We start from the raw sequence: 27,877 nt of genomic DNA on the forward strand, positions 1-27,877 counted from the left end.
CCGGCACGGCCCAGTGAGGGCAACTCCGAACCGCTCCCTCCAGGACTCCGCATACTATTTAAGCATGTAGGGAAATCTTTGAAACCGCCCAGGGCGAACGGGCCGGCTCATTGCGGAGAAAGGGGTGCACCGATTCATCCTCATTAAGTGTGTGTGCGTGTGTGTGTGGGTGTGTGTGTGTGTGTATGCGCATTTGCCAAGAAAAATAAATAATCATGATGAAAGATTTTTCAAATTACGTGCAGGTGTGTGTGTGAGTGAGTGTCTGTCTTACAATGTGTGTGTTTCTGTGTAGGTGTGTGTGTGTGCGTGCGCGCGCGTGCAAGCGCGTGAGTATATTGTAGTAGTGGTGAAGGGGGGGGGCCTCCAGAGTGCAGCAAACCCACGGAGGCATTCCGCGGAAGCTCACCGCGGGCACGCGCGTGAGCAAACACACACACACACACACACACACACACACACACACACGCGCGCGCGCGCACACACGCACACAGACACACACACACGAACCCTAGTCAAAGAGCGGACTCGTTCATCACGGGACTTAGAATAAGGCGGCCGGCTTCGCCTACTATCTGGGCCTGCCCATCAGGGGAGCAGAAGGAAAAAACTCTGTCGTGGTGGCGGCGGTCCTCCCCCCCCCCCTCTCTCTCTCTCTCTCTCTCTCTCTCTCTCTCCCCTCCTGACATGAAACCCATTATGATCCGCCCACTTTCCTCGCTCACGAGATTTTTCAGTCCTCGCCGCTTTTTGGCCCCGGTCTGTTTGTTTTTAATTTTATATACAGGTGCGTGTTGTCCGATACGGCGTGGCGGGCCGTGGCAGGCAGGCATCGCCCGTTAATATGGAGAGACGGCGGGAGAGAGACGGCAGATGGAAAATGTGGGATTAGCAAGCCGGCAAGCTTGGGGAGCTTTGGCGGAGCTTGGCGGAGCTCAGGAAGTCGTTGCGGGCTTTCGTCCCGCAAAGCGCGCAAAGCGGCGTAGCGCGCCGAGTTTGGGAAGCCGCACCACAGTGGGCCAGAAGACCGGTGCAGGCGGCCGAAACTCCGGACGCGTTTTGAGCTCCAGAGTCGCTAAATGGGACTCGAACCGAACGTGTGACCCCGCCAATGGATTGCTCTCCGAACGAGGATTCCAATGGTGGGGTCACACGATCTTCAATGTCAATATCACGAGATGAAAATTTTCAGCACTAAAAGAACATTTTAAAAATGACAAGTATTTTACGGCCGAATTTCAAGTTGGGTAGACATGTGTGGCAACCTGTGGGAACGATCGAACGCACGATCGTCGGGACTCAAGTGATGTGACTTCTTTACAACGCGCGGCCTATTCGGGCAGGTGATTCTGCCAAGACTGGCGCAAGATTGGACGATTGGCCACGTTCCACTGCGAGAGAGAGAGAGAGAGAGAGAGAGAGAGAGAGAGTACCTCCCCCTCCCCCTGAGCGGTCCCGGCCTTCTGGCCTTTTCGGCACAATGAATGAATTGGAGCCAGTCGGGACGATTATCATTATTGGTTGGGCCCTGCCTGGCCTTCCCCGTCTCTATCGGGGTGCGAGAGAGAGAGAGAGAGAGAGAGAGAGAGAGAGAGAGAGAGAGAGAGAGAGAGAGAGAGAGAGGGAGAGGGACGGAGCGAGGTCCCGGCCACCGCGTCCCGCCCCACATCCCACGACCGACCACATTGGCCACATTTTCTGCGGTCCCTTATTTCCACCTCTCGCCTTGACCCGTCCTTGAGGGAGGACCTTTTGCCTTTTGGCCAGCAGCGCCGCGTTCAAAATTCGCGCCTGCGTCGCAATCTCGCGATCGGGCCTTTTCTCAAAAAGACACACTCGCAGACAGACAGACACACACACACACACACACACACACAGTAGTACCTCAGGCTCATAGGCCGGCCACAGAGCTCAACGCGGTGTGGCAACTGGTACCTCTCTCCCCTCCCCTCCTCTTCCCCCTTCCCCCTTCTCTCCCCGCGGGCTCGCAGCGCCCAAACTTGAATCGCAGTAATTCTTGGCAAAGTTGTGACAATAGGTTATGGCGGCGCGGGATCGGGGCATCGGACCGGGCCCGGCAAGGCGGGCCTGCGCAGGCCTGCGTCAGTAAGTGGCTGGCTTCCCGGCTTCCCGCCCGACAATGTTCGACTTGCGGTCTAACTGTTTCCTTCTGTTATTGCTCACTGTGAGTCATAGTCTGGGGTGGGGGATACGCCCTGCTTTTCCACTTGTAAGGCGCCTGTGTGTGTGTATGTATGTGTGTGTGGTGCGTGTGTGGGTGAGAGTCGAATGGGGCAACTTAGAGCGTTCGGAGCGAAGCGTCACCGGTGAAGTCGTTTGCTTCAAAACGCGCGAAGTTGGCGCTAAAGATGGACTAATCGAATTCTGTGAGCTTTCCTACCCGTCGGTGTCGGGGAGATTTCAAAGGGGAACGTTTGAATAGCTGAGCCGGGAGTCGAACCCGAGCCGCCCACTTCTATCCGTACAGCAGTGTTGTCACGAAAAGAGGCAAAAATACGAGGATGCACCTCGAAAGGGTTGCCAACCTCGGCCTAGGCATTCCGGCCAAGCCCCGATGTTGAGCAAGGCTAAGGTTGGCGACCCTTTCAGCACTGGGATTTGGATATTTCGCCCACCCATGTGGCAACCTTGCGTCGCAGCAACAGCGTGCTGTCGTCTGTTTTTGTTTTTTAACTTTTTCAGTGTAGGAAGGGAGGCCGGTCGCTGTCAAACCGGCCGGGCACGTCCGGGGACGTCGCCCTCATAGACAGGCATAAATGTATTTGGAGCGCTTCGCAAAATGCCAAAAGCGGTGGGCTGGCTGCCCCTGGCTGCCTCTGGCTGCCCTCCCCTCCCGCACGCACGCATTCACCGCCGCCTGGCATCATCATTTTGGACACACACTGCACCTACACCGGTAAAGAAACCACAGGGGCAACGAAAAAGAAAGAAGACCACCCCGACGCACAAAATGTAAGCTGCAGCTGTAATTTTTTTCTTTTTTGTCTTTTTAAGAGGGAAATTTTCGGCGATTTGTTTTTTAGCGGTTGGCTATCGTGCTTGCGGCAGGTCCAGGACCGCGAGGGCCTTGTTGATAATTCCCTTTTGGTCCGTTTTTCTCCTCTTTTGCTTGGCTGCGCCGTGGCCTGATCCCATTGTGACTGAGTCCCCCTTCCGGTACACTGGTACGGAGATAGCAGTTTTTCCAGCGACGCCAACAACAACAAAGCATCAACAAGAGTGCTGTTGGCAACACTGTCCTTGTTGGAAACCCTCCTCACTGTCCCCGTCGGCGGCCGAGCAGGCCGTGGTGGCCCGTGGCCCCATTCTCCCATTTCCTCGCAAATAATCTGTCTCCCTAACGTCCCTCCCTCCCCCTCTCGCGCTACACACTCTTTGATTATCACTGCAAAGAGTCGGCCAGAGGAATATTTGCGTTCGATTCAACAATGGGCCCGCTGGCTGCCGCTGGCTGCATGGTTGGGCAGCAGGCAAGCCGAGCCGGCCGCACAGGGCGAACAGGGGTGCCAACCCAAATGGGGATGCGGCAGCGGCGGCAGCGGGGTCGCGCGATTGTTACGTTGGCCGCATTTGTACGCCCTCATCCCCCCGCTCTCTCTCTCTCTCTCTCTCTCTCTCTCTCTCTCTCTCTCTCTCTCTCTCTCTCTCTCTCTCTCTCTCTCTCTCTCCCTGTCTCTCTGTCTCTCTCTCTCCCTCCCTCCCGCTTTTTCGTCCCCGGCCAAATGATTCGGTCGGCATGGCCACAGAAGTACCACGACGACGGGGTGCATGCAGCACACAGCAGTGGCACACGGCAAAACTCATGAAAAACTCAAAAGGCCCATTTCAAAATTTAGAATTTTTTTAAAAATTTTGAAATCGGGTTTTTGGTGGCGTGGATTACACGCTTATTTCTGCTTCAGCGCAGCTCGCATCACGGAGAGGAAGAGAGAGGCGCATTCGAGAAACAAGACCGGACCGAAAGCAGCCCGCGAAAAAAGGGGCGAGAAGCCGGTTTTGTTTTGTTTAAAACAGTGCACGGGCAGCGCTGGGGGCTAATCTATCGTTTAGCAGATTTAATGGGTTGCTGGCCGCGCCACCGCCTCACTGGCCGCATTGTGTTCTGACCACTGACCCCCCCCCCCCCCCCCCCCCCCCTTGCCGACACCGCACCGGCCGGTCGGACTTGTCGCGTATTCGGGACCCATTTATAAATTAGATGAGACGTGGAACAAAAGGAGGGCCAGGGCCATTAGCAAGCCTCGTTTTAAGGTGCTCAGTTTTCCTCATTTTTCGCATGATTCGACCGTTATTGCCGTCAGGTTGGTGGTCTGAATCTCATAAACGGCTCAGCCGATTCAAAGTAAGATAAAATAAAAATTTTGGAATTAAGTGTTAATTTTTTTGTAAAGTTCAACAGTTTGCTTGTGTGCGATGCTAAAGCCAACCACACGATTCAGAACGAAAGTCAGCCGATGTGGTGGTATTTACAACGTATTCGATCAAACTTCTGTCGTCCGGATCTGTTCTCCACTGTGCAATACTACGCAAATTATCGTTGTTGTTGTGGTTGTTGTTGAGGCGGAAACATCCAGGGCTGCCACTACACCGCAGCACTTCGGCGGTTCTCTCCGTCGCTCTGAAGGTAGTTCGCCGCGCCCTCTCATATCCTGGATGAAGGACCAATCCCTCCCCGACGTCCCCGACCCCTCGAGGCTGTCCCGCGATGGCCATGATGGATGAGTCCTCGGGACACAGAGCCGAGCCGAGCCGAGCCGAGCCGGGCCGAGCCGGGCCGAGCCGGGGGGTCGAGTGTTCGAAGGTGACAACTTGATAATGGCCCACTTTGACGGAGGGTCACTTAGTCGGATTGCAAGGTCACCTCGGGGCGGAAATTGGTGCGCGTTGACAGCGACGACGACAGTGGGCCGGAAGACCGGTGGAGGCGGCCAAAACTCCAGACGCGTTTTGAGCTCCAGAGTCGCTAAATGGGGCTCGAACCGAACGTGTGACCCCACCAATGGATTCCTCGTTCGGAGAGCAATCCACTGGAGAGCAGGGCTCAGGCCATGCCAATGTTTTGAAATGGCATCCCTCGAATAGTCTTACTTCCGCTTCTCTGCTCATCGCGACAACAATATGATTCGCGCCAAAACAAAACTTTTTGCATTGTCGTCCAAAAAACCCTGAAAATTTTTTAATTTAGAGAGCAGGTTGTTATAGAAAAACAGAGCGGCTACTAATCCAAGTCGATTCAGGGATTTGGCGCCATTCTTTACTTAGACGCCCTTCTCATTTTCAACCCCTACCCCGGCCACCTGTTGGCTTTGCGTCCTCGGGGACCTCCCCCCTCCCCTCCCCCTCCCTCTCCCATCCCCCTCCCTCTCCCCTCCCCTCCCCCCGGCCGGCCGAGCGTGCAACAAGTGGCCGGGCGGTAACGCCGTAACGCCTAACTCGATCCGCGCCGCAAACCGCGGCTTGCTTGCGGTGTGCCTGCAGCCGCGCCACTGTGAGGGAAGACCCGCGCCACAGCACAAGGGATTTGCCAGAAGACCGTGGAAGCGGCCAAAAGTCCCCGACGCGCTTTGAGCTCCAGAGTCGCTAAATGGGACTCGAACCGAACGTGTGACCCACCAATGGATTGCTCTCCGAACGAGGAATCCATTGGTGGGGTCACACGTTCGGTTCGAGTCCCATTTAGCGACTCTGGAGCTCAAAACGCGTCTGGAGTTTTGGCCGCCTGAGCGCCTGATAGGTAGGCCGTCCCGGTGAGCTAGCGAGACTTGCGGGCTGGCCCACCCTCTCGATGGCAGGCGTTACCGCGGCCCTCGCCAAAGGCCGCCATTTCATTCGATGGAAGGATTAATTTATTTTCTTCAACTCTGCCCTTTGACTCAATCCAGGAAACGACTTCCCACCACAACAGCTTAGTACCAGAAGGCTGAGACTTACATGTTCTGCCCGGGGGCCACTCCTGTCGGGGCCCCTTGCCACCGGCGTCCAGCGACTTGTGCTCCGACTTGTTGATTTCGTTGAGGCTCGACAGGTACTTGGAACCTGGCGGAGGAAACGAGGGAGGAAATCACAAGAAGCGATTATTAAACGAGAATTACTTGTCACAAAGTTAAGTCCGCCCCTTTTAACTCTATACCACCGCATTTCAATCATTATTTTCTAGAGCAAAAGTGAAAAATAAAAATAAAAGTGTTTATTGGAGCCTCCTCTTCGTCCCCACGCTGATTTCCTCGTCCCCCCCTCTCTCTCTCCATCTCTCTCACACCCAATTCATTTCATCTTCTCATTTCCTGGCATCGACAGGCTCCGTGTTCCTCCCTAACCACTACAGGAGCCTCCTCGCGCAAACCATTTTTTTCCTCTTTTCCCTAATTTTTTCTCCCTTTTTTTGCGAGTGAGTGGGGGAAGGGGGCAGAGACGTATCCTTAGGGATCCCTGCCGCGTGACTCCGTGAGCCAGTGCCGCCAGAAGGAAAGAATTTTCTCCACGGCTTTTCATTAAACACCCGCCACTCACTCTTCTCTCTCCCTCTGTCTCTGTCGTCCTCCCCTCCTCCCCCTCCCCCTCCCTCTCTCTCTCCCTCTCACTACTAGTCGCGCGCGCTTTCGTTTCCCCCTTTTTTTATTTGCATTTATTTCGCGATCATCAAAATATTTCGCCTGCAAGGGAAGGCGGCGTGAAAGGGGGCGCGGGTTGTCGCGGTGAGAGAGAGAGAGAGAGAGAGAGAGAGAGAGAGAGAGAGAGAGAGAGAGGGGGGGGGGGGGGGGAGAGGAGGGGGAGGGGGAAGGGAGGAGGCAGAACAATAAGACTCCTCGGGTTGACTGACTGACTGCGAGGGTCAAGTCGTCGGAACCGCGTCGGCATCGGTGGTCTCTCTCTCTCTCTCTCTCTCTCTCTCTCTCTCTCTCTCTCTCTCTCTCTCTCTCTCTCTCTCTCTCTCTCTCTCTCTCTCTAACATTTTCTTTCAAGAAGAATTTGTTTTTTTTTTTGTTTTCAAAATTTTTTTTTTAATTTTTTTTTTAGAACACGGCTGCGCACGTAGTGACCCGGCTCCTCCAAGCTCCTGGCCGGGCGTGGCAAGGTCGCATCGCATCAGCGGGGAGATGGAAATTGAGGCTTGGATCCCCGCGACGCGAGAGGGAAAATCAGGGAAGGTCAGGTGAGTGAGGGAGGGGGTGGGGGTTGGCAGAGGACGGGGACGGCGCAGCCGCGGCGATATGGCCGCCTGTAAGAGCAAATTAATTAAAAGAGGGCCGTTTTAAGGCATGCCTCGCGAGGTAAGGAAGGGTGATGGAGGATTAAAGGGCGAGATTCGAGGTAAATGAGAGAGAGAGAGAGAGAGAGAGAGAGAGAGAGAGAGAGAGAGAGAGAGAGAGAGAGAGAGCGGCCGTTTAGCGCGAGAGCAACGAATAAAAAGTTTGACATGATGGCTTGGGCGTGCTTCGCCCTCATATCCCACCGCGAGGCTGCGCTACGCTGCGCCACGCTGCGAGGCGCGGTAATACCTTCGGCCGGAAGTGTGCATTCCCCCCCCCCCCCATCTCCCATCCCCTGGCCCCGTCCCCGCCGCCCTCGCCGCCCCCGCCGCCAAGGAGATAAGCAAGACGAAAACACGAAAAGGCGGAGTGCTTTGGCTGTGCTTCGCTCGGCTTTGTCGGTACATCAGTAGCGTCGGCGGGGCGGGGCGGGGAGGGGGGAGGGGGGAGGGGGGGGTCACTCCTTGACGGCCGAGGCACAGCGCGCCGTCGGCATGCGGCGTGGCGGCCTCCAGGCCTCCGAGGTCCTCCCCTCGCCGAGTTATGCAATCTCGGCGACGTCTTGTCCGACGCCGACGCCCTCGTCGCCCCGTTTACGGCGTGTCTCGGTGGCCGCGCGGGTTGCGGCGCTGCCAATTATTGCTGTACTGCGATGGCCGTTGCGGTGTGGGCCCGCGGGTTCGAATTCCGGTTGGTATAAATTTTTCCCGTCGGCGATTTCAATATCCGCCGTGCTGGAGTGCCTGGAGTGCCGGGAGTGCGATTCGGTGGCCGAGGCTGCAGGCAGGGAGGACTGTTCCAGAGCACTACAAGCCACCCCTCCGTTAGTCCGTGTGTGTGTGTGTGTGTGTGTGTGTGCGCGCGTGTGTGTGTGCGTGAGGCAGGTGCGCAGGTGGTGGTCGAGACAGCTGTCCGCACGCAGCAGCTGCGACCAGCCGCCCAGCCCCGTGCCGCGCCGAGATTTAAACTCGACGTGATTTTTCAATTATGGAAAGCAACCTGGTCGGAATAAATAAAGGAAAGAGAGAAGGCGCAGCATGTCGGGTGCTCCTCTCTCTCTCTCTCTCTCTCCCCCGGAGATGCTGCTGGTCGGAGCGAGACTCCGAGCCAGCCCGGACGGCACGGCACCCGTTTCAAACCTCGTGTGTGTGTGTCCAGCGATTATCAATCACTCTTCCTCCGTGACTATGAGCCGTGGTGCCGCCACGCCAGTCGCTGGTCAAGGCTCGTGACACCGGATGGACATGCAGTGGCCAGGCTCGGCCAGCCGCTCGAAGGCTACTAATTGACAGCACAACAGGTGCTCTCTCTCTCTCTCTCTCTCTCTCTCTCTCTCTCTCTCTCTCTCTCTCTCTCCCTCTCCCACACACGTTCCCCAGGGAGAGTGGTGGGCCGCGGTGCGCGCAACCCCCGTGTCGCATTACCATTATTATTTGGACACTTTTAAGGCGATTAATTTTCGCCGTTTTTGTTTATCTGTTTTTTTCTGCGAAGTGTACCAGGTAAATTAAAGGAGAAGGAGGAGGGAGAGAGAGGGAGAAGGGGAGACGGACTAGCAACTCGACTTCCAATATGAGGGAACTGCGTGTGAGTAATGGGAGCCTTATGCGCGGCATGGCGTGCACCAGATGCAGGCTAGGGTACCTAAGCAAGTAAAGGGATTCATCCCAGTTTCGCCCCGCCCCGCCCCGCCCCGCCCCGCCCCGCCCCGCCCCGCCCCGCCCCGCCCCGCCCCGTCCCGACTAACTTCCCCGCTCCAGATCCCTACAACACGCCGTCTCCTCCGCCAAGGCCACGCGGTAAATGTTGTTGGGATGCCGCAGCAGCAGTTTTCGTGAAAAATTCAACAGTCAAATTCAAATGCGTCCGCGTCTAAAAGTTAAGTCAGAAAAATGCGAAGAAAGAGAACTTCCAAATTTAGAACCAAGTGTGCTGACAAATTAAATAGCACACCCTAACGAAAAATAAGTAGCGTACCCAAATGAAAGTGACCACACAAATCGACTAAAAATTAAGAGTTGACTCCAAGGCCATGAAACGTGTTGACAGAGAGTTCTGCTGGCCGCTGACAGTGTGGAGCTGTCGGGGACCCCCCGGCGCACAGTGGGCCAGAAGACCGATGGAGGCGGCCAAAACCCAAGACGCGTTTTGAGCTCCAGAGTCGCTAAACAGGTCTCGAACCGAACGTGCCCGGTGGAAACACCTGTAATTTTTTTCTTAAAGTGCAACTTAATTGTTGAAGGGCTGCGGACAATCCCAAGTCTCGAGATAAATGAAGTAAAACTTCTTGTAGTTTTAACCGCCCCCGGTCATTGGTAGTCAGACGGCGGGAGAGTGCAGTTTCAGGGCAGAAAAACCCGGTACATCGAAGTGATGTTTGTAAGTGAAATAATTTTAGCAGTTGGAATACAGAAATTCCCGTAATATTTTCCACACTCCACCCAAATTTCCGTCCCTTCCCCCTAATCCCAACTGGGTCGCTTTATGTCAATAAGGTTCCTCCCTATAGGGCTTCAATTGCTGCAAAATCCAAATTATTCTTTTCCCATTTGGAAGCCTTTTTGAACCCCGTCGCCTCTCATTCCGTAGTAGATTTTCGTTGTTAAGTTCCCGGACTTGGCCGGTTCCCCGCGGTCCTCGGGTTTGCGACCAAGAATACGAAAACCTTGGCAAGCGGTAAAAGCTGCTGCATCTGTGTTTGATGTAAGGCCTGTTCTCGGGGCACACCGATCGGATGTGCAGTTTAACTGTAGTTTCATTGCAGTTTTACAATAGATTTTTGCACTCGGTCCTTATCCACATCGTTTTTCTTCGCCATTGTCATCCTTTAAGTGACGACGTCCACCGTGTACTTTACCGGCAGAAATTTTTTGAAAAAGGGGTTGGTAAAAATGACAACGTAGCTAATTTCTGTCTCACTGCGGGGGTTTTTTCGTTTCCCCCGGGTAAACAAGACAAAATTGGAAACCCCGTAAGAACCCCCAATCTATTGCAGTCAAATTTACGTTCCCATCTAACGTTGAGTCTGCAAATCTTGAACGCAATACGAAACTGTAACCTAAGAATGATATTTTTTTCAAATTTAATCAACAATCGAAAAAGCACCTTACAAGTATACTGGGTATGTGCAAAAACTAATGCAGAGAAAGCACAGTTGCGACTGAGCTTGGAACGTAAGATAAACTGCAGCCAAAACCCATAAAAATTTTAAAAAGAGAACTACTGTATAGTTTCTCGTCCAACTACGTTTCGGAAATGCAGACAGAAGAAAGTTAAACTTAAAAATTTAAATCATCGTTTGAAGTCCAGTGAGGAGTCTAAACGAAACTTCTTGGAGAGTGCATCCAAACTGCATTCCTAACTACTTTCCGGACTGCGGTCCAAAATATAAAAAAAATCTTTGGTTTTTTTTCTATTTTGACTGCTATAAGAATTGCAGTTTGGGTACTACAGTCTACTACTACAGTCCAGACTAAGTCAAAACTAAACTTCTTTCCACCCGGGTGTGACCCCACCAATGGATTCCTCGTTCGAAGTGCAATCCATTGGTGGGGTCACACGTTCGGTTCGCGTCCCATTTAGCGACTCTGGAGCTCAAAACGCGTCTAGAGTTTTGTCCGCCCCACCGGTCTTCTGGCCCACTGTGTGCCGGCGGCGGCGAGGCGTCGCGACGCGCGGGGCCGAAGCCAGGCCGGAGCGAAGGCTGATGCGCGGCAAGTGAAATAATCGAGAAATGGGAGTCAGTGACGGCAAATCCCGTGAATATTCCCCACACGTCCATCCCACAAATTCCAACCCCTTCCCCTGCTCCGCTCCCACACTGTTTGCTCTCTTTATGTTTCCGAACGACGCGTCTCCCCCTCCCCCCTTTTCAGCAGGGCGCTGCCCTTGGCTGCCTGTCTGCCTGCCTGCCTGCCTGCCTGGCTCGCGTCTTTGTCTTCGTCATGTCATTTTCCGTCCCAGTAGGTGCGAGTAGGCAACCCGGCTCACGTATCACCCGGTCGCGCGAACCCTCGGGTGTCAGTGCAGAACCCAACCAAAAATACGGGAAAACCTTTAGCAACCTTTAAAAAACAGGTGCGTTTGTGTTTGATTGTGAACGCGACCCGCAGAGGTCGTCTGGGCCACGTGACGTCACGTTTTGTCTCGCCACGCGAAGTGCGTCATTATTTTTATATTTGGCCAATATTTTGGGCTGACCCTCCCATGATCGTTTTATTACGCCTCTGTAAAAACCATCCCGGGCATCGGAAGGGAACCGAAAGATCTACAAAAAAATTCTTGCGTCGTGTCTTTGCCGAACTAATTTTAGTTGGACATCAAAAGTTGAAGGTGGGTCAACTACTTGCCGAAGAGAAGTAATAAAGCCACTAACTACTTTTAACTACAGTTTCGCTCTTTGATTTGCTTACCCTTGTCCCTCTCCCGGAACGAGTCCAGCACGTTGTTGTTGTTGCTACTGCTACTGCTGGACTCATCCCTCGTCTCCACGATCGGGTCTGCAACCAATCCGACACCAGTGGCTCAGTCCAACCGCCAAAACCATCTCCGGGATCAAAATGCCTCGCGGTCCGAGCGGAGTGAGAGTCTCTCGGATTCTATCTTTCTTAATGCCTTTTTTTCTTAACTCTTTTTTTTCTTAACTCTTTTTTTTCTTAATTCCTTTTTTTCTTAGTTCCTTTTTTTCTTAATTTCTTTCTTTTCTTTCTTTCTTTCTTTCTTTCTTTCTTTCTTTCTTTCTTTCTTTCTTTCTTTCTTTCTTTCTTTCTCTGACTTGATCCTGTTTCCGGCAGTGCATGCGCGTATGGATTGGGAGGCGACGCTCTGCACGCTCTGCATGCCGACGCGGTCCAAAGTAAACAAACGCCACGCCCCCGGACTTGGCAACTCCTTTCTTCGCTTTGTTTACCTCTCTCCCTCTCCAGAAGTATCTCTCTCTCCTTCTCTCTCACTCTCTCTCTCTCCGAGGCAGTGACTTGAACGCGAGAACCCCTGAATCAGAGAAATTTATTGTCTCACGGAATCAGTACAAGCGCCGCCGACGCCGCCGGTGAGAGTACACTGTTCGAAAGAGGAGCTGGAAAGTTTGCTCGGTTAAAAAAATCAAGTCTGTGGTCCGATTTTTTCCCCCCGTGGCTAAGAAAGATGAGATACGCCACGCCGCCGGCGGGATTTGAGCCTCCGCCTTTCCCGAAGACGCCCCATCGAGGACACAGATTCATTTCCTGGATGTCCATCTGGCAGCTGTGTGTCCAGGCGATGGGAAAGGAAATCCCCCACCCCCTCCCCCGACGGGAGGGTCACGGGGACATCGTGGTAAGCGTGACAGTCCAGGATGGCCTGACACTAACTTGACGGCGGAGCGAGGGGGAAGGGGGGGGATGCAGACGACACACAGCACGCCGCGCGCGCGCTGCTTCGCGATTTCAGTGTCTGTTTAAACATTGAAACAAGGAAAAGTCGGCGGTAAACTGTTGACTGGTCCATTTGAGTCCAGGCGACCGGCCTGGCACTCGGAATGAAAAGGCCACAGAAAGAGAGCGAGAGACAAGATCATCAGAGTCGGACCCGTTCGGCAAAATGGACTAAGATTACAAAGAAGCTTTGGTTGTCATTTTGCAGAGGTCGTGAGAAGGAAAGCGTAGCGGGGTGTGTGAGACTTACCCGTGGTGGGCGGTGGAGGCGGTGGCGAGGTGGTGGGCGTGGTGGACACTCCAAAAGACAGACAGACACACAGGTATATGTAGCAGCGGTGCGAGAACGACATCCCACCTCCTCAGCCTGCCTGCATCAGCAAATCTTACTTCTGCACCCAGCAAAATTGTTTCTTGATTTTTAATTTTCTTGGTTTTTATAAGAAAAAAAATTTTAACACTAGAAATTTTTTCTGCAAGAAAAAAAGGTTTGAATAAAAAGATTTTTTCTTTAAAAAAAAAAAAAGAAGTAATTTTTTTCTATCCAAGAAGTGATTTTTTGGGTGTGGTGAAGCTTTAAAATGAATCATTTAACGCATTTTGGCGTTTTGTACGACTCGACGCAGCAGGAGGTGGGATCGAAGAACACTGAATTCAGATTTAGTTTAGAGTCAGTACGAGAAGGTGATTTTGTTTCTTCATCTTACTGACTCTACAGGTCGAATCGAGTTGAAACATTCCCCAGACAAGGTATTGCCATATTTTTTTTTTGTTAAAATTTGCAGTATTGAATCAAAGTTACAACATTTTTGAATGATCTTTAAAGCACCTTGGCTGCGGAAATTTGCCCAAAACTCGTCCGACGGAAACTTGTGCAAAGTATGAGCGAGAGAGCGAATACGAATACGTGTGACTCGTGAAAACATGCAAGTGAGTACCAACTTAGAATCGTTAGGAAAAGAAACTCCAAGAGACAGCGTATGAAAATGTGCGGCAGTGTGATGACGTCATTTTTCTCAAGCATATTTTCCGCATTTTCCTCTTTCCCGCGCACTTTTCATCGAAGGTCAGAGAAACACGGCGCGGCCGGTTTGGCCGCGGACAACTTCGACGACAAAAAAAAGCGTGGGCGTTTTCGCCACACTCGATACAAAGGGGACGCACAGACTTTTGAAGCAGTTTCAAGGCACACAAGTTCCAAAACTTAGAAGGATGTCAAAAAAAGGTTTGATTCTTTTACAGTGTGGCGGGCCGCTGGCGGCACGCCGCTCACCGCCCCGTGCGCGCCGCGGCGTTAACTCCGCGTCAGATTAGTTCCCAAGAATGCTTTTGGCAGAAGTGAGTTTGAGGTTATTTTCTTTCCGACCGACGCGCGCCGATTGCGGGAAGGAGGGGAAGGGGAGGAAGGAGGGGAAGGGGGGGGGATTCCGAAAAGTCCGCTGCTTTGAAAGGCCGCGCGATGCCTGCGTGGAGATACACACAGTGACGAGACGGGCAACCTCGACTGACCGGAAACGCCTGAGGAAATGGATTTCCAGGAGTACCAACCCCGCGATAAACCTGTGAGAGGGGCGTCACTGAGGCTCCAGCGTTGGCACGCCTGAAAATTCCCACGATGCACCAGTATCGAAAGGGTTGCCAACCTCAGCCTGATGACCAAGCAATATCCCGGACTTTGCTCTGGAGAAGTTGCGTGGTACGCAGGCTGAGGTTGGCAACCCTTTCCACACCAGCGCACCGTGGGAACCGCTTGCCGTTCGACTGCCTCGCTCGTGGAATTTTGAGTCCGCCCTTCGACAATGCCACGCATGCCACTCGAGAATTAACACGCGCCGCGCCGCCAGTGGCCCGCCACCCTCGACACGGCGAAAAATGGTGCATAACATAGCGGGCGCAATTGGATTGGCGGAGTGCGAGTGAGACAGCGGAGTGACAGCGTGCGACAGAGACAGCACTTAAGCTAATTGCCTGCCCGACGCGGCTTGCCTGGCTAGCCTGGCTTGCCTGGGGGGTCAACCCACCGCAGGGAGTGCCAACTTAACAAAAACTTCTCGCAAAACTAGTCTGAGTCTCGAAAACGGGAAGCGTTTGGAGCGTCCAGCAGATAATAATTTCACTGTAAAATTTGATTTTCTGGTCTTTTTTCCTCCGCGTAACGCTTGTAAAACTCGCCGTTCACGAGGTGCTCGAATTTCACCTAGTGGACTGTGTAAGTTGGCAACACAGGGGCCGGAACGGAAAAAAAAGTGCCAGTTCGGAATTTGAACTTGCGAACCGTCGCGCCCGCGAGGTGTATTCAAGTCTCCAGCGTGGTGCGTACATAAAAAGCGAGTTCATTTGGCGAGGTTCGAACCACCGGCCGCGCGGTGCGTCGCACAGTCGCAAAAAGCGCGGCTGTAAAAGGAACAACGTTTCAGGCTATTGACTGCGAGTTACATCTAAAGCGACATTGGAGTCTGGCGGGGCGAGGCCTGGCGAGGCCTCCCGTGACTACGACACCCTCATTCATCAGCAGTCACCCCCTCCCCTCCGCGTCCCCCCTCCCCTCCCCCGCCGCTCGCACCCCTCCCGATCTCCCCTGGACGACGTGACAAGCATGGCGAAGTAACAGTGTTCTGCTACTCAACACATGTCTGTGTGCGCCCCCCCCCCCTCCCCCACCCCGCTAAGCGCGCGTGCCCCCCCCCTCTATTCTTTTCCCCCACATTTCGGTCCAAAATCTCCCACATGCTGGAGGAGAGCTTGGAGGGGCTGAAATTGTATACAAGGGTTTCAATCACTCCCGCGGCGGCAGCCCCCGTGGCGGGGAGGGGAGGGGAGGCCCGCGCTGCGTGCTGGCGGGGCGCTTTCTTAAAGACTTCCACCCCTAGTGCAGTGGCCCCGGCCCAAGGGGAAGAATTACAACTAGAGGTAAGAAGAGCAACAAGGACAACAAGCGGGACGTGGCCAGGGGGTAAGAGGGGGGGGAGTGGGAGGGGGGGGGGCAACTCGTCATTTCCACGCGACCTGATCAGAAATGCATTGGATTTGTGCATTCCACAGCCCGCCTGCTGACGTCTTGGAGGGGGGGAGGGGCATCCACCCCAATGTGAAAACATTGCTTCTGGTGACGCCACGTCACCAGGTGCCGATGTGAGGCGGGCCCGAGGCGGGGGGACCCGATGCGAGGACCCGGGACGGCCAGCATTTTCATCCATAAGTGAGTCCAGTCAGTGTGGGCACGACCGGAGCCCCGGAAACGGTGCCGCGGTCTGCAGTCGCCCGGAAACGACTGACTGCCCAAACAGCCAATTACAAAACGAGTTTTTTTTTCAGGTTTTCTGTCAGGTTCGGAAGCTTGTGTGCCATGAACTGGTCTGTGCGCTGGCCCAGGAGGCCTGTGGGCCGGAAGTGGGTGCTCTCTACTCTGTACAGCGACACAGCGGACTGATTCCGAGAGTCGTTCTCCCCTCTCTCTCTCTCTCAGACTCGCGGGGCGTCCCGCACACAGGTGCGAGAGAGAGGGGACGCCCTCTCGGAGAGAGTCCGCTACGACGTGTGGACGGGGCAGCCAACTCACTGTAGAGTCGAATCACGCCGTCAGTCTCGCCGCGGGGGTTCTTGGCCACGCACTTGTACGTGCCGTAGTCCGCCTGCAAAAAGCATTCTTTTAGAAGTTTTGCAACAAATTGGTTAAAAAAGTTAGTGACCAATTTTTCAAAAAAAAAATGCAAAAAAATTTCAATTTTTTTTTGAGTTTGCGACAAATTGTAAAATAACTGCGAAAAATTTTGAAAAAATTTGACACCACGTAGAAATTTGCTTACTGATAAGTACAATAGATAAGTTAGAATCTTAAAAATAAATCATTGCCAAAAATAAAGAAGATTCTAAATTTAAAATTTAAAATTTGTTTGTTTGTTGTTGACAAGAATGCGCGTGCCTGTTCGACGTTCCGGATGGTGAGCGTCATGTGGCTCTTGTACGGCAGTTCGGCGCGCTGCGTGTCCGCGTGGAACTTGCTGTTCTCGTGGATCATGTCCTTCTCGCGGGTCCAGTAGTTGAGGCTGATGGGGTGCGCCTCGGTGGAGCACTCCAGGGTCACCGTGGAGCCCAGCGGCGCGCCCACCAGCTGGTGGGGGATCTGCAGCATGGGGGGGACTGCAACAAGACAACAAAACGGGGTCGGTTTTCAGTTCAGCGAGCTTTTTCGAACAGTGTACCCACCAGGGTCGGCCAGCAACTCAATTAGGAACGGTGCCAGAACGAGTGTCTGTCTCTGTCGCACCCACGGTCAGGGCCTCGGCCAGTGCGGCCGACCCGCCAGGCCGCCAGGCCGCCGGGGCGAGAAAAAAATATCCCTAGGTCGATTGGTTGGGATGTGCTCGTGGTAGTTTGGGTGCGGTCCTGGCCCTGGCCCTGGTGGGCATGGGCAGGTGGAGGGAGGGGTCCGCCACCACTAACGTCATACCAACCCCCTCCCTCCCCGGCCTTCAGGACGTGCTGATGGCTCCCATTGGCGGCGAAACTTTTCCAAGCGCGACTTGCAGGCGGTCCAACTCACGCACTGCGGCCGCTCACCCCGAGCAACATCCTGGGCGAAATTAAAAGAGGGAATCTTGAAAGAGCGCGGCCTTCTAAGCCATTTTCAATTGGCGCGATCTGTCCAACACGGGTGGAGTGTCATGGGATCGCGTGTGAACGAGCTCCAGGCGAGGCCGCCGCTTGGTCCAGGTTCTGGAGTCTCAGAGGCACGTTCTCCGGGAAGGCTTGCCGGAAGACCTGGCTAACCTGACTGTGGCGGTGCAGGAAACTGGGTTAGGTTGGCTACACATGTCGCCGGAGACTCGCCCGACCCGGCCCGGCCCGCCTGCCCCCTGAGGTGAGAGAGAGTCAAACAGAGGGTGGAGGCCCCCACCCCACCCCACCCCAACCCCTGATGACAGTCTCCCGCAGCCCCTCCGCACGAACGCCGCACTGACGCCGCCGCCGCGCCCCGCCGCGCCCCGCCGCGCCCCGCCGCGCCCCGCCGCGCCCCGCCGCACCCCGCCACGCCCGGCTCGTTCCTTCCTTCGTTCCTTCGTTTGGTAGGGTGGATGGCAGCTGTTAGCATGCAGGAAGAGTACATGATGTGGCTACAGACGGCTCGGCTCGGCTCGGCCACAAGGCGCCCGCCGACGATCCTGGATAATATTGAATCCTGGTCCCTGACGGGGTCCTGACGGGGCCCTGGGGGTCTGGGGGCTAGGCCTGGGGCCCTAGGAGGCCTGGGTGCGGGGTGAAGGCACGGCCCTCGGCGGCAGCCCTGCCTGCTCTGTCTCTCTCGCACCCTTCCGGCACGCCCCGTGAGCGCAAGAGAGACAGAGGCGGCAACCCGGCCTGGCGGGGCAACACTTTCCCCAACAACCGCCATTAAGATCAGCCGGTCGCGTCGGCGTGTCGTCGTCGCTGTCGCGGTGGAGTCAAGTCGCTGCTGCGAATTGCACCGCCCGCGCTCACCCGCAGGCAACAACAACAACAGTATCGATAATTTCGATACATATCGATGTTGTTTCCATCGGCGCGAGGGGCGCGACGTGATGGCACCGCAGCGGGTGGCGCCTTTTTTCCGCTTCCCTTCCGCGTAGTCACACACACACACACAAACACAAACACACAGTGAGGAGAGAGTAACTCACAGTCCACGCTGACACGGATCCGCTTGCTGACGGTGGGTGGCACGCCGTTGGACGCGATGCACAGGTAGTCGCCCATGTCCACGCGGCTGATGCGACTCATCTCCAGCCGGGTGCCCTCCCACTCCGTCACTGCAGTCGCGAGCAAAAAAGAAAACGTTGGTTCAAATACTGAGTCCAAAATTATTTTTCCAAGTTTCTACCATTTATTCAAGTTTTTTCAAAATTTTCCAACTTTTTCAAAAATAAACTTAAATTTTTTCAAAAAAAAAAAAACTTTTTTAAAAGATTTTAAAAAATTCTAATTTTTTCTCATTTTTCTAAGTTTTAACATCATTTTGCTGCTGCTCACCGGCCAGGGTCTTGTTGACGTTGATGGTGGAGTTGTCGTCGCGCTTCCACTTGACCACGGGGTCCGGCGACCCCGAGGCGGCGCACGCCAGCGACACGTTTGCGTTCTCGCGCACGATCACGTCCGATGAGCTCTGCGTGTCGGAGATGCTGGGCGGCACTGGAAAACAAAAAAGGATTCAAAAGACTTCTATGGAAAAAAAATTGATGGTTTCAAAATTTGAAAATCTTTTTTTTTTAAAAAAAAATCTGCCTAAAAATGTTGCCGCAGCCGGACCATTGTTTCTCGTCGAATCGGAATCTCAAAATTGGTAAAGATTTGAAAATTTCCAAGAAAATTGCTGATCGTTGCCGACTGTTTCGGTGGAAAACGGGGCGGAAATTGGGTGACTGAGTGACGGTCCCCCGATTTGCATGGGCCAGCCTGGCAAGGCCTTGCCGGGACGCAGCCCGTACGTCTTTAGCGTCCCCTCTGGAACCAACCCGGTTGTCCAGGAACTGTCCAGCGCGACCCCCCCCCCTCCCCCGCACCTCAGCGCAGCCAGCACGTCCACATGAAAAATGACGTTTTAAATAAGACAGCGTGGCATGCTCCGCCCCCCTCCCCCCTTTCCCAAGGTCCGCGCTGCAACTAAGTCTGTGTCCTACCCCTCCTGTCGGTTCAATCTGTCCCAGCCCCCCCCCCTCTCGCTCCCTCCCTTGCAGATAAATGAAGCGACGTGTCACCGCGTCGCCCGCGCTGACCACAATAAAGAAAGATAGCAGGTATTTGTATCCTTCCAACCAGAGCCGAGTGAGCGAGACAGAAAAGGGGGGGGGGGAGGTCTGGAGGATTATCGGCCGTGTGATTGGCTATCGCCTGGGAAGGAATAACCACTGGCAAAAACTGGATTCTTTTCTAATTTTTTTTAAACAAGTTTTTTTAACAAGCCTATAGTTGAGTGTTTTATTTCCAGTGTGTTCAAAATGAAACTACAAAATTGCTACTGCGACCTGCTTCCTAATGTTCACGGCAGGGCTTGTGGGGGTTTGTTGTTGTTGTTTTTGACGGTTTTTTCCCTCCTCCGCTCCCTGATTGATTTAGTGCCGGTGACACGGAGTGTGTGCGCGCCTTTAGTGGACTGTCGTGTTATCCCCCGCATTACGCGCTATCTCACACTATCCGCGCCAAATCTCTCCCTGGCGTGCTAACCCCGGCACGCCACCCACCCACGCGCGTGACTGCGTTTGTTGTTGTCCTGTTTTTTTTCGAAGCACAGTGTAAAGTGACTACCCGAACGACAGCAAGGTATCAAAATTGCCCACGATGCACCAGGGTTGCCAATCTCAGCCCACCTCTGGAGAAGTTGCCCAGGCTGAGGTTGGCAACCCTTTCGACTCGAGTGCATCGTGGTCATTTTTTGCCCGTTTGTGTGGCAACACTGAAGGCACTGGCGGGACCCGGAAGCGTCTTCTTCTTTCTAATAACAGAGGTTGGTACGCGTGTTCCGGAGGCGGGACGCGGGACGGCCGCCGCGCATTGAGCGATTCGTTTTTACGACGGAATAAAAGGTCCGGCCGCCCTCGTCGCGCCGTCTCTCTCGCACTCGTGGGCCGCGGCGCCGCGGTGCGAGAGAGACAGAGCGACAGCGTTGGAGCGGCTGGGAGAGCGGGCGGAACCTCGCGGAGCACAGCGACGCGCCCACAAGGCACAGACCCTCAATATGTCGTCTGCGATTTTTACGCTCCCAATGGCCAATGGGCCCCACGGGGTGTCTGCCAGCCCCGTCTGGGGTGTCTGACCGCCAGCCGCGTCTGGAGTGTCGGCCAGCAGTGTCTGATATCCACCACAAGGGGAGTCCCCTTCAACCAGCAGAGTGTTGGGTCTGCATTCGTCGCTATGGTGCCTGGCAGGGGCATGTACAAGTTTCAATTGCGACAAAAATATTTTTTTTTAATCATCAAGCTGCTTTCTCTCTCTCTCTCTCTCTCTCTCTCTCTCTCTCTCTCTCTCTCTCTCTCTCTCCCCCCCCCCCCCCCGGCCACTCAGCGGCCGGTCCATGAAAGCTACGCTGGCACAGCAAACGACGCTAAATTCATCCGACGAATCTGCGTTCCGCGAATGCCTGCTCCCTGAATACTCAAAGCAAGCCGGCCGGGACGAGGTAAAGACTTAAAGAGGTAAACGGAGGCAGAGGCGGAGCGGACGCGCTGCTTGAAGGCACTCAGCGCGCCCGGCGCCGCGGACGGCTCTTCATACTTGATGGCCTTGGAGAGGACCTTGTTCCACCTCTCGGCCCAAAGACCAACATGACTAACCTCGTGAGCGCGGACAGCGCGGGGCCGAGTCCTTCGGGCACGCTCTGCCCCATCAGTGCATTAGTGCCCCGGCGCGCGACTCTGGAAGCGGAATCCGGTCTCACCGTCAAACGTGCATCGCGCGCGCATCGCGGCAACGAAGTCAGTCGCAAGCGGGGCACGCTGGTCTCGTTCCGTTCATGAAAGTGGACGTTCTAAATGCGGTTACGAGCGCGCCCAGCGAGCCGGCGGAGCCGGAGACATTGCTGTGACGAGTTGCTGGCGTTCGGGCGCGGCGAGGCGCCTGCGAGGTCCAGGGTAGGCAACCCGCCGGCCCCGCCTGCCCTCGCGTGGCCTACCCGCGGGCGCCTGCGAGGTCCAGGGTAGGCAACCCGCCGGCCCCGCCTGCCCTCGCGTGGCCTACCCGCGGGCGCCCGCGAGGTCCAGGGTAGGCAACCCGCCGGCCCCGCCTGCCCTCGCGTGGCCTACCCGCGGGCGCCTGCGAGGTCCAGGGTAGGCAACCCGCCGGCCCCGCCTGCCCTCGCGCGGCCTACCCGCGGGCGCCTGCGAGGTCCAGGGTAGGCAACCCGCCGGCCCCGCCTGCCCTCGCGTGGCCTACCCGCGGGCGCCTGCGAGGTCCAGGGTAGGCAACCCGCCGGCCCCGCCTGCCCTCGCGCGGCCTACCCGCGGGCGCCTGCGAGGTCCAGGGTAGGCAACCCGCCGGCCCCGCCTGCCCTCGCGTGGCCTACCCGCGGGCGCCTGCGAGGTCCAGGGTAGGCAACCCGCCGGCCCCGCCTGCCCTCGCGTGGCCTACCCGCGGGCGCCTGCGAGGTCCAGGGTAGGCAACCCGCCGGCCCCGCCTGCCCTCGCGTGGCCTACCCGCGGGCGCCTGCGAGGTCCAGGGTAGGCAACCCGCCGGCCCCGCCTGCCCTCGCGCGGCCTACCCGCAGGCGCTTCCCTACCGAAATGGGTCTTCACAGCGTTCCCGTGTCGAAGATGGATCCAGCGCGAAACTAAATGTTTGCCCCCCACCCTTTTTTTTCGAGTGGAGTGGGTTGGCATGTGACTCCGGCGGGACGTTGATGGAGAGAGACGAAGAGAGTAATGCCGCGTCCATAAATTAGGAAACCATTTTTCCGCGGAGGACGCTCGGCGGCGCAGGCAGCGCGGCGGTATGCGTGGAAGAAGGAGCGAGAGAGGGGTGGGGGAAGTGGGAGGTGGAGTGGGAGAGGGGAGGGGGTCGCAGTCGGCTGCACACGCCGCGGCGGCCGCATCAGACTGCCACGTAAATGCATTTCCTCTGTCGCATCCGGATTCCGGATCAGCACCGGATGTGCATGGCGCACCGGTTAGAGGGGTGGAGGCGTCTACAGCGTCCGCCGAGCGCGGCCAGGCTCTAGCCCGAGATAGAGGCAAGTTTCACGCCACACTCATAATTTTGCCAGCGGATTATTTTATTTTAAGGTTAGGTGAGCCTACTGACTTAATAGTTTTTGGCTTTTCTTAAGAATCCTTTTTAATAAAATGGTTGTTAAAAATTGTGTGACCCCACCAATGGATTGCTCTCCGAGGGAGGAATCCGTTGGTGGGGTCACACGTTCGGTTCTGGTCCCATTTAGCGACTCTGGAGCGCAAAACGCGCTTTTGTACTCACCCACGACGTGCAGGTAGCCGATCTGCGTCTTGGCGTTGGCCGTGTTGATCTGGCACATGTAGCGGCCGCGGTCCTCCTTCTGCACGTCCCTGATGTGCAGGAACCAGGTGCGCAGGTTGTCGTGCGACACCGAGATGCGCGGGTTGCGCGTGATGACGTGCGTGTGCACCGTCAGGATGGCCGACTGCTCGAAGTGCATCCACGCCACCTGCGGGCATGGGCAGGTTAGGCTGGGTCACTTACCCCACGACGCACAGTGGGCCAGAAGACCGGTGGAGGCGGCCGAAACTCTAGACGCGTTTTGAGCTCCAGAGTCGCTAAACGGGACTCGAACCGAACGTGTGACCGCACCAATGGATTGCTCTCCGAACGAGGAATCCATTGGTGGAGTCACACGTTCGGTTCGAGTCCCATTTAGCGACTCTGGAGCTCAAAACGCGTCTAGGGTTTAGGCCGCCTCCACCAGTCCTCTGGCCCACTGTGCGGAGGTTACGCCTGCAGCATCAACTGGCTCGTACGCTCCTCGAAAAACACACAGCAGCAGCAGCCGGGTGCAAGCAAAAGCACGACCGTGACGATCCCTGTGCAATTATTCTGTCTCCTGGAAAATTAAAAACAACAACGACGAGTAAAAAAAGAGAAGAAGGCAAGCTCCGGCTGGTTTCGAGAAAGAGGCGGCACCAGGGAGGGGGAGGGGGAAGGGAGGGGGGCAGAGAGGTGTGAATAATGTCGGTTCGGATGCTGACAATATGCTCGGTGCTTCCGGTAACACTGCCGCAAACACACACGCACACACACACGCACACACACACACACACACACACGTGTAGTACGGCGGAATAATATCCGGTGCAGGAAGGAGGGTGACCAAGGCGTGAAGGGACGGAAAGGGATGAAAGAGACGAGAGGGAGAGTTTGTGGAGGCCGTCTGTCTGTGTGTGTGTGTGTGTGTGTGTGTGTGTGTGTGTGTGTGTGTGTGTGTGTGTGTTGTCGGTGTGGGTGGCGTGTAGGTGTTGAGAGGCATTCACCTGTATGCGGGGCCTTCCCCCTCACCCTGCCAGATCCACACACACTCACACAGTCCCTCTCTCTCTCTCACTCACACACTCACTCACACATTGCCACTCCAAGTTCCTTGTGCCGTTTGCTCTGCGATGGTGCTAGCTGTCACTTTCTCCTGCAGGCCGCCCCGCCCCGCCCCGCCCGACGAAGAGTCGACACGTTATTGAGTTATCGCCCCCTCCACCCCTCCTCCCCGGCTGCCCCCGGCCCGGCCCCGCTACGAGACTTTGATCAGTTGTCCCCGCCACAACTTTTATTGGAATAACTTTCAAATGTAAAAAGGCGCGAGGGGCAGTAATGCCGTCCGATCTGCCAAGCAGTGCAAGCGGGCAGCACACTGGGAGTCGCTCTGTCTCTCTTGCACTCGTGCGGCGTGCAGGTGCGAGAGAGACAGAGACAGGGAGGAGACTCTCAGTGTGCCGGGTTCATCGTGCGCGGGGGTTGGCAGGTCTGCATTCGAAAACATGAGGATTTCTGCTGGCGGTGGCCATGATTTCGATGATTCCACGGTGATTGCTTTACTTCTGACGACTCAAAAAAGGCAGCATAAATTGAAGCGAGTTTTGCCTGCTCGTTTATTTACCCGACTTGGGTTGTTCGAAGGTTGTCGCCCTTAAGCTTGCTGCACTCGCCATTTAGTGGATCCAGGATGATTGTAACTTTCATCAAGTTGGCTCGACTCCCTGCAGCCAAGTGCCCACGCACAGTGGGCCAGAAGACCGGTGGAGGCGGCCAAAACTCTAGACGCGTTTTGAGCTCCAGAGTCGCTAAATGGGACTCGAACGGAGCGTGTGACCCCACCAATGGATTGCTCTCCGAACGAGGAATCCATTGGTGGGATCACACGTCCGGTTCGAGTCCCATTTAGCGACTCTGGAGCTAAAAACGCGTCTAGAGTTTTGGCCGCCTTCTGCCGGTCTTCTGGCCCACTGTGCCACGCCCTCCGCCTGCTCCGCCCCACTGGCGGCATGCAGTGTAGGTACGCAGCAAGGCCGAGCAAGGCCGTGGCGCCGCGGCGGGGCAAGTTGCTACAAGTGCAGAGACAAACCATGCAAATGAGACAAACTCCGTGGCCCCGCCCCGCCCCGCCCCCTCGCCCTTCCCGCCTTCCAGATCGCCCGTGATCCGCGTCTGTCAACGCCATGCTCAAGTATTAGTCGTGTATAGGGCGTGCTCATTAGGCTAGTCATACACCACCCCGCCCCGCCCCGCCCCGCCCTTCGTGTCCTCGTGCTTTGAGCCGCCGCCTGCTTCACAATGTGTCATGAGCCCTGGGCGAGGGGCGGGGCGGCGCATGTGAGGTTTTCAAGAGAAGCCAAACTGTAAACAAGGAAAAAAATGAGACCAATACGAGTAAACAGGCCCCTGGCACTGCTTGCTGAGGACCATTCCCGCACCACCATATTCTCTGGTTTCAGTCCCGTTAGAAGCCGTGGGAGCTCCAGACGTCCAGAGACGTGTCCGGAGGCGTACCCACTGGAAGTACGCGTCCCACAGCCTACAGACCACCCCCTCTCTCCTTCCTCGTGGCCCGCCAGGCCCACAAGTTGGCATTAGGCAAAAAGTAGCAGCTACTTCAGCAGCTCGGAAGGCAGCTAGCAGCCAAAGTTGCGCAATTGTAAGTTTTGTTCCACCCCCGGTCCCCGGCTCGAAGCCTCGCCCGAAGCTCCCCCAACGGTCCGGCCTCCCCTACAACAGATGCCACCCCTCCCCCCCCCCTCCCCGCCAGTAATAAGCGCGATGATGTTCGTTTGAAATACGACCCAAATAATTTATAAGTGCTTCTCTGTCGCCCTCAGCACTGTCGCCTTTAAATCCGAAACGGCGGCAGCGCGCCGCGAAGGGGGTGGCTCGCCGCTTATGGCACCCTGATTCCTTCAGGCGGCGGAGTGGCCGCGTGGGTTAAGGTGTCGTTAACGTGCACGCAAGGTGGTTGGTTCAACTCCCCACCAGGTGTTTTTTTTTCTTCGTTCAAATTTGTAGTTAGCACGATGCGATTTATAGAAATTCATTGAACGGTGAGCTGTTGTTCTTTTTATTCCTTCTTAGTTTCAGCTTTGATTCACAACTTGTCCTCAAACACAGCGCAGTGATTTTTTTTTTGCCGGCTCGTCGTCAGCAGTGCGGTGTCCCTGCACCGTCGCCAACCCCTTCCCGGTACCAGATGATCCGGTGCATCCAACACCTGACTGAACCGGATCCACCATTCACTCCAGTGGTCGTGCCAACGAACCAGACCCTCCCCCTCCCCTCCCCCCTCTCCCCTCGTAGGGGCTTCGGTGGGCCGGCGGCAAGTTGTGGGAAGTAGCGGGCTGCGGGAACATGTGTTGAATACGGGAGGAGGGCCAGAGGGGGCCGGAGGAGGCAGGAACAAAAAAAGGGGGAGGGGGAGGGGAGGGCCGCAGCCAAGGAGCAGATTTTCAGCCCGAAGCAGCAGCCACCGCCCCGAGCGGTCCTGGGCGGCCCCGAGCGTGCCGAGTCAGAAAATAAGCAAATTCGGATTCATGATGTTGCCGCCGTGTTGTGCCTGAGGAGCAGGTGGCTGAGGGTGAATAAAGGCCTTCCTGCGAATAAGCAGCGGAATGTGCTGCCAATAGTGCTCCGGCTGCACTCAGCGAGATGTGCCACGCCACCGTAAAGGATTGTGTCGGCTTTGCCTGCTTTGCCGCGCCCCGTCGAAAAAACCGCGCCGCCCGGCAGACAGCCCGTCGCTCTGTCTCTCTCGCACCCCGATGGGACGCCCAGCGAGTGCGACAGAGACAGACAGTCGGCGGTGGAGCCCGCGAACCTACGTCACGGATTTAAAGCTAACATTTCACCCCACTCTAAATGTTGCACAGTGAAGATTCTCCATATTATGGTGAAAATGTTCCATTATTATGGTGGTGCAGCTGACTTCGTAACATACCATTGAGAATTCACTGTACCTTATAGATATTTTGACGAATTTTGTTGGTATGATGGAGAAAATATCCATCATAAAATATGTAGGTGCAGCCTTTCACCGTAAGACATTTTCAGTGCCCTCATCTGAGAAACGACTCTCTCTTTTTTTTTATGTGCACCTTCGGAAATTTTCAAAATGTTTTGTTTACTTTCAAAGGGTACAAAAATACGAATTTCCAACTTCACTTATTCTTTGACGGATTGCAGGGGAAAACGAAGGCTGATGTTTCGAAAGTGCCTCTGCTCTGACGGGCTTGGCTTGGCGGCGACGGGGTCCTGGGACGCCTTGCAGTGTATCCGGACTGCGCGGTCGCAAGGTTGGCTGTCTCGCGCCGGCCTAGCCCGCCTAGCCCGCCTAGCCTCGCACGGGGCGACGAATTCTGCATAATCCGACGCTTTTCCCGGGGCGGCTAAAGCAACACCACCTCAAGTTGCTAAACCACCATAGCCTGAGTGCGTACACGTAAACAAACACGCACACATGCATACCTGCAGACGGAGGCGGATTCCGGACGCTGTCTCTCTCTCCCTCTCCCCTCCCCCCCCTCTCTCTCTCTCTCACTCATGGGGCGTCCTGTAGGAGTGCGAGAGAGACAGAAGCGCCGTTCGGAACCGCTCCGCTGGAGCGTGGTGCTTCGATTCGAGCAAAGCCATACATTACTTTAACCGCTTGTAAATAATGCAGAAAGACAGTCGTATTTGATTTTTTTTTGCTGGATTACTTTTTTAGTCGCCTCCTTCAGTTTGCAGTTTGACACAACCATGAATAAACCAGTTATGATAAATATTGACAATTCACCATGGTAAGGAGAATCTCCAGCCACGGGATTTTAGCGTGTACGCACGCCGGCTACCCCGCTCGGCCGGCCGGCCCGACATACAACAGGCCATCGAGACACAGCTCGGCGATCTGCCGCACGCCGCCGCGCGGCCACAGCTTGGCAGGGTAGGCGTCCCGCCGAAAGAGACAGTGGGGGAGGGAGAGGGGGAAGTGCCATCATCTGGCGTGTTATTAGCCTAAACGTTGGGGCAAGCCAGCGACCACCGCGGCCCATCACAAACGCCAACAGGCGCCTCCCCCCTCCTCCCTTCAATACCCCTTTCTTCGCCCCGCTCCACCCCGTCATATAGGGCCCCCCTCTCTCTCCCTCCCTCCGCCGGGCTGTCTCACTTTCTCTCTTGTTTTATTACGATATCAACTTTGAGCGTAGCCATTAGGCGACCCTGCAACAGACAAGCTGCACGCCT

The 27,877-nt window shown here is 55.5% G+C and overlaps 1 protein-coding gene across 5 annotated transcripts in view; it reads right to left on the bottom strand.

Moving 5' to 3' along the window:
• LOC117645183 (lachesin-like) overlaps window positions 1-27,877 on the bottom strand; it is a 57,037-nt gene that overhangs the window by 5,131 nt on the left and 24,029 nt on the right. For 3 of the 5 annotated variants that reach the window (XM_034385186.1, XM_034385187.1, XM_034385184.1), the window contains 8 exons: window positions 22,622-22,829; window positions 18,692-18,850; window positions 18,343-18,471; window positions 16,608-16,825; window positions 16,245-16,317; window positions 12,936-12,986; window positions 11,684-11,770; window positions 5,953-6,057 (listed from right to left, as the gene is read on the bottom strand). In XM_034385186.1, coding sequence (XP_034241077.1) covers window positions 5,953-6,057; window positions 11,684-11,770; window positions 12,936-12,986; window positions 16,245-16,317; window positions 16,608-16,825; window positions 18,343-18,471; window positions 18,692-18,850; window positions 22,622-22,829 — 1,030 coding nt within the window. The remainder of the gene's footprint in view (window positions 1-5,952; window positions 6,058-11,683; window positions 11,771-12,935; window positions 12,987-16,244; window positions 16,318-16,607; window positions 16,826-18,342; window positions 18,472-18,691; window positions 18,851-22,621; window positions 22,830-27,877) is intronic. The other 2 variants (XM_034385185.1, XM_034385188.1) reach the window with 2 other exon arrangements.

The sequence above is a fragment of the Thrips palmi genome, unplaced genomic scaffold (assembly GCF_012932325.1).
Source record: "Thrips palmi isolate BJ-2018 unplaced genomic scaffold, TpBJ-2018v1 HiC_scaffold_18, whole genome shotgun sequence".
Taxonomy (NCBI): Eukaryota; Metazoa; Arthropoda; class Insecta; order Thysanoptera; family Thripidae; genus Thrips; species Thrips palmi.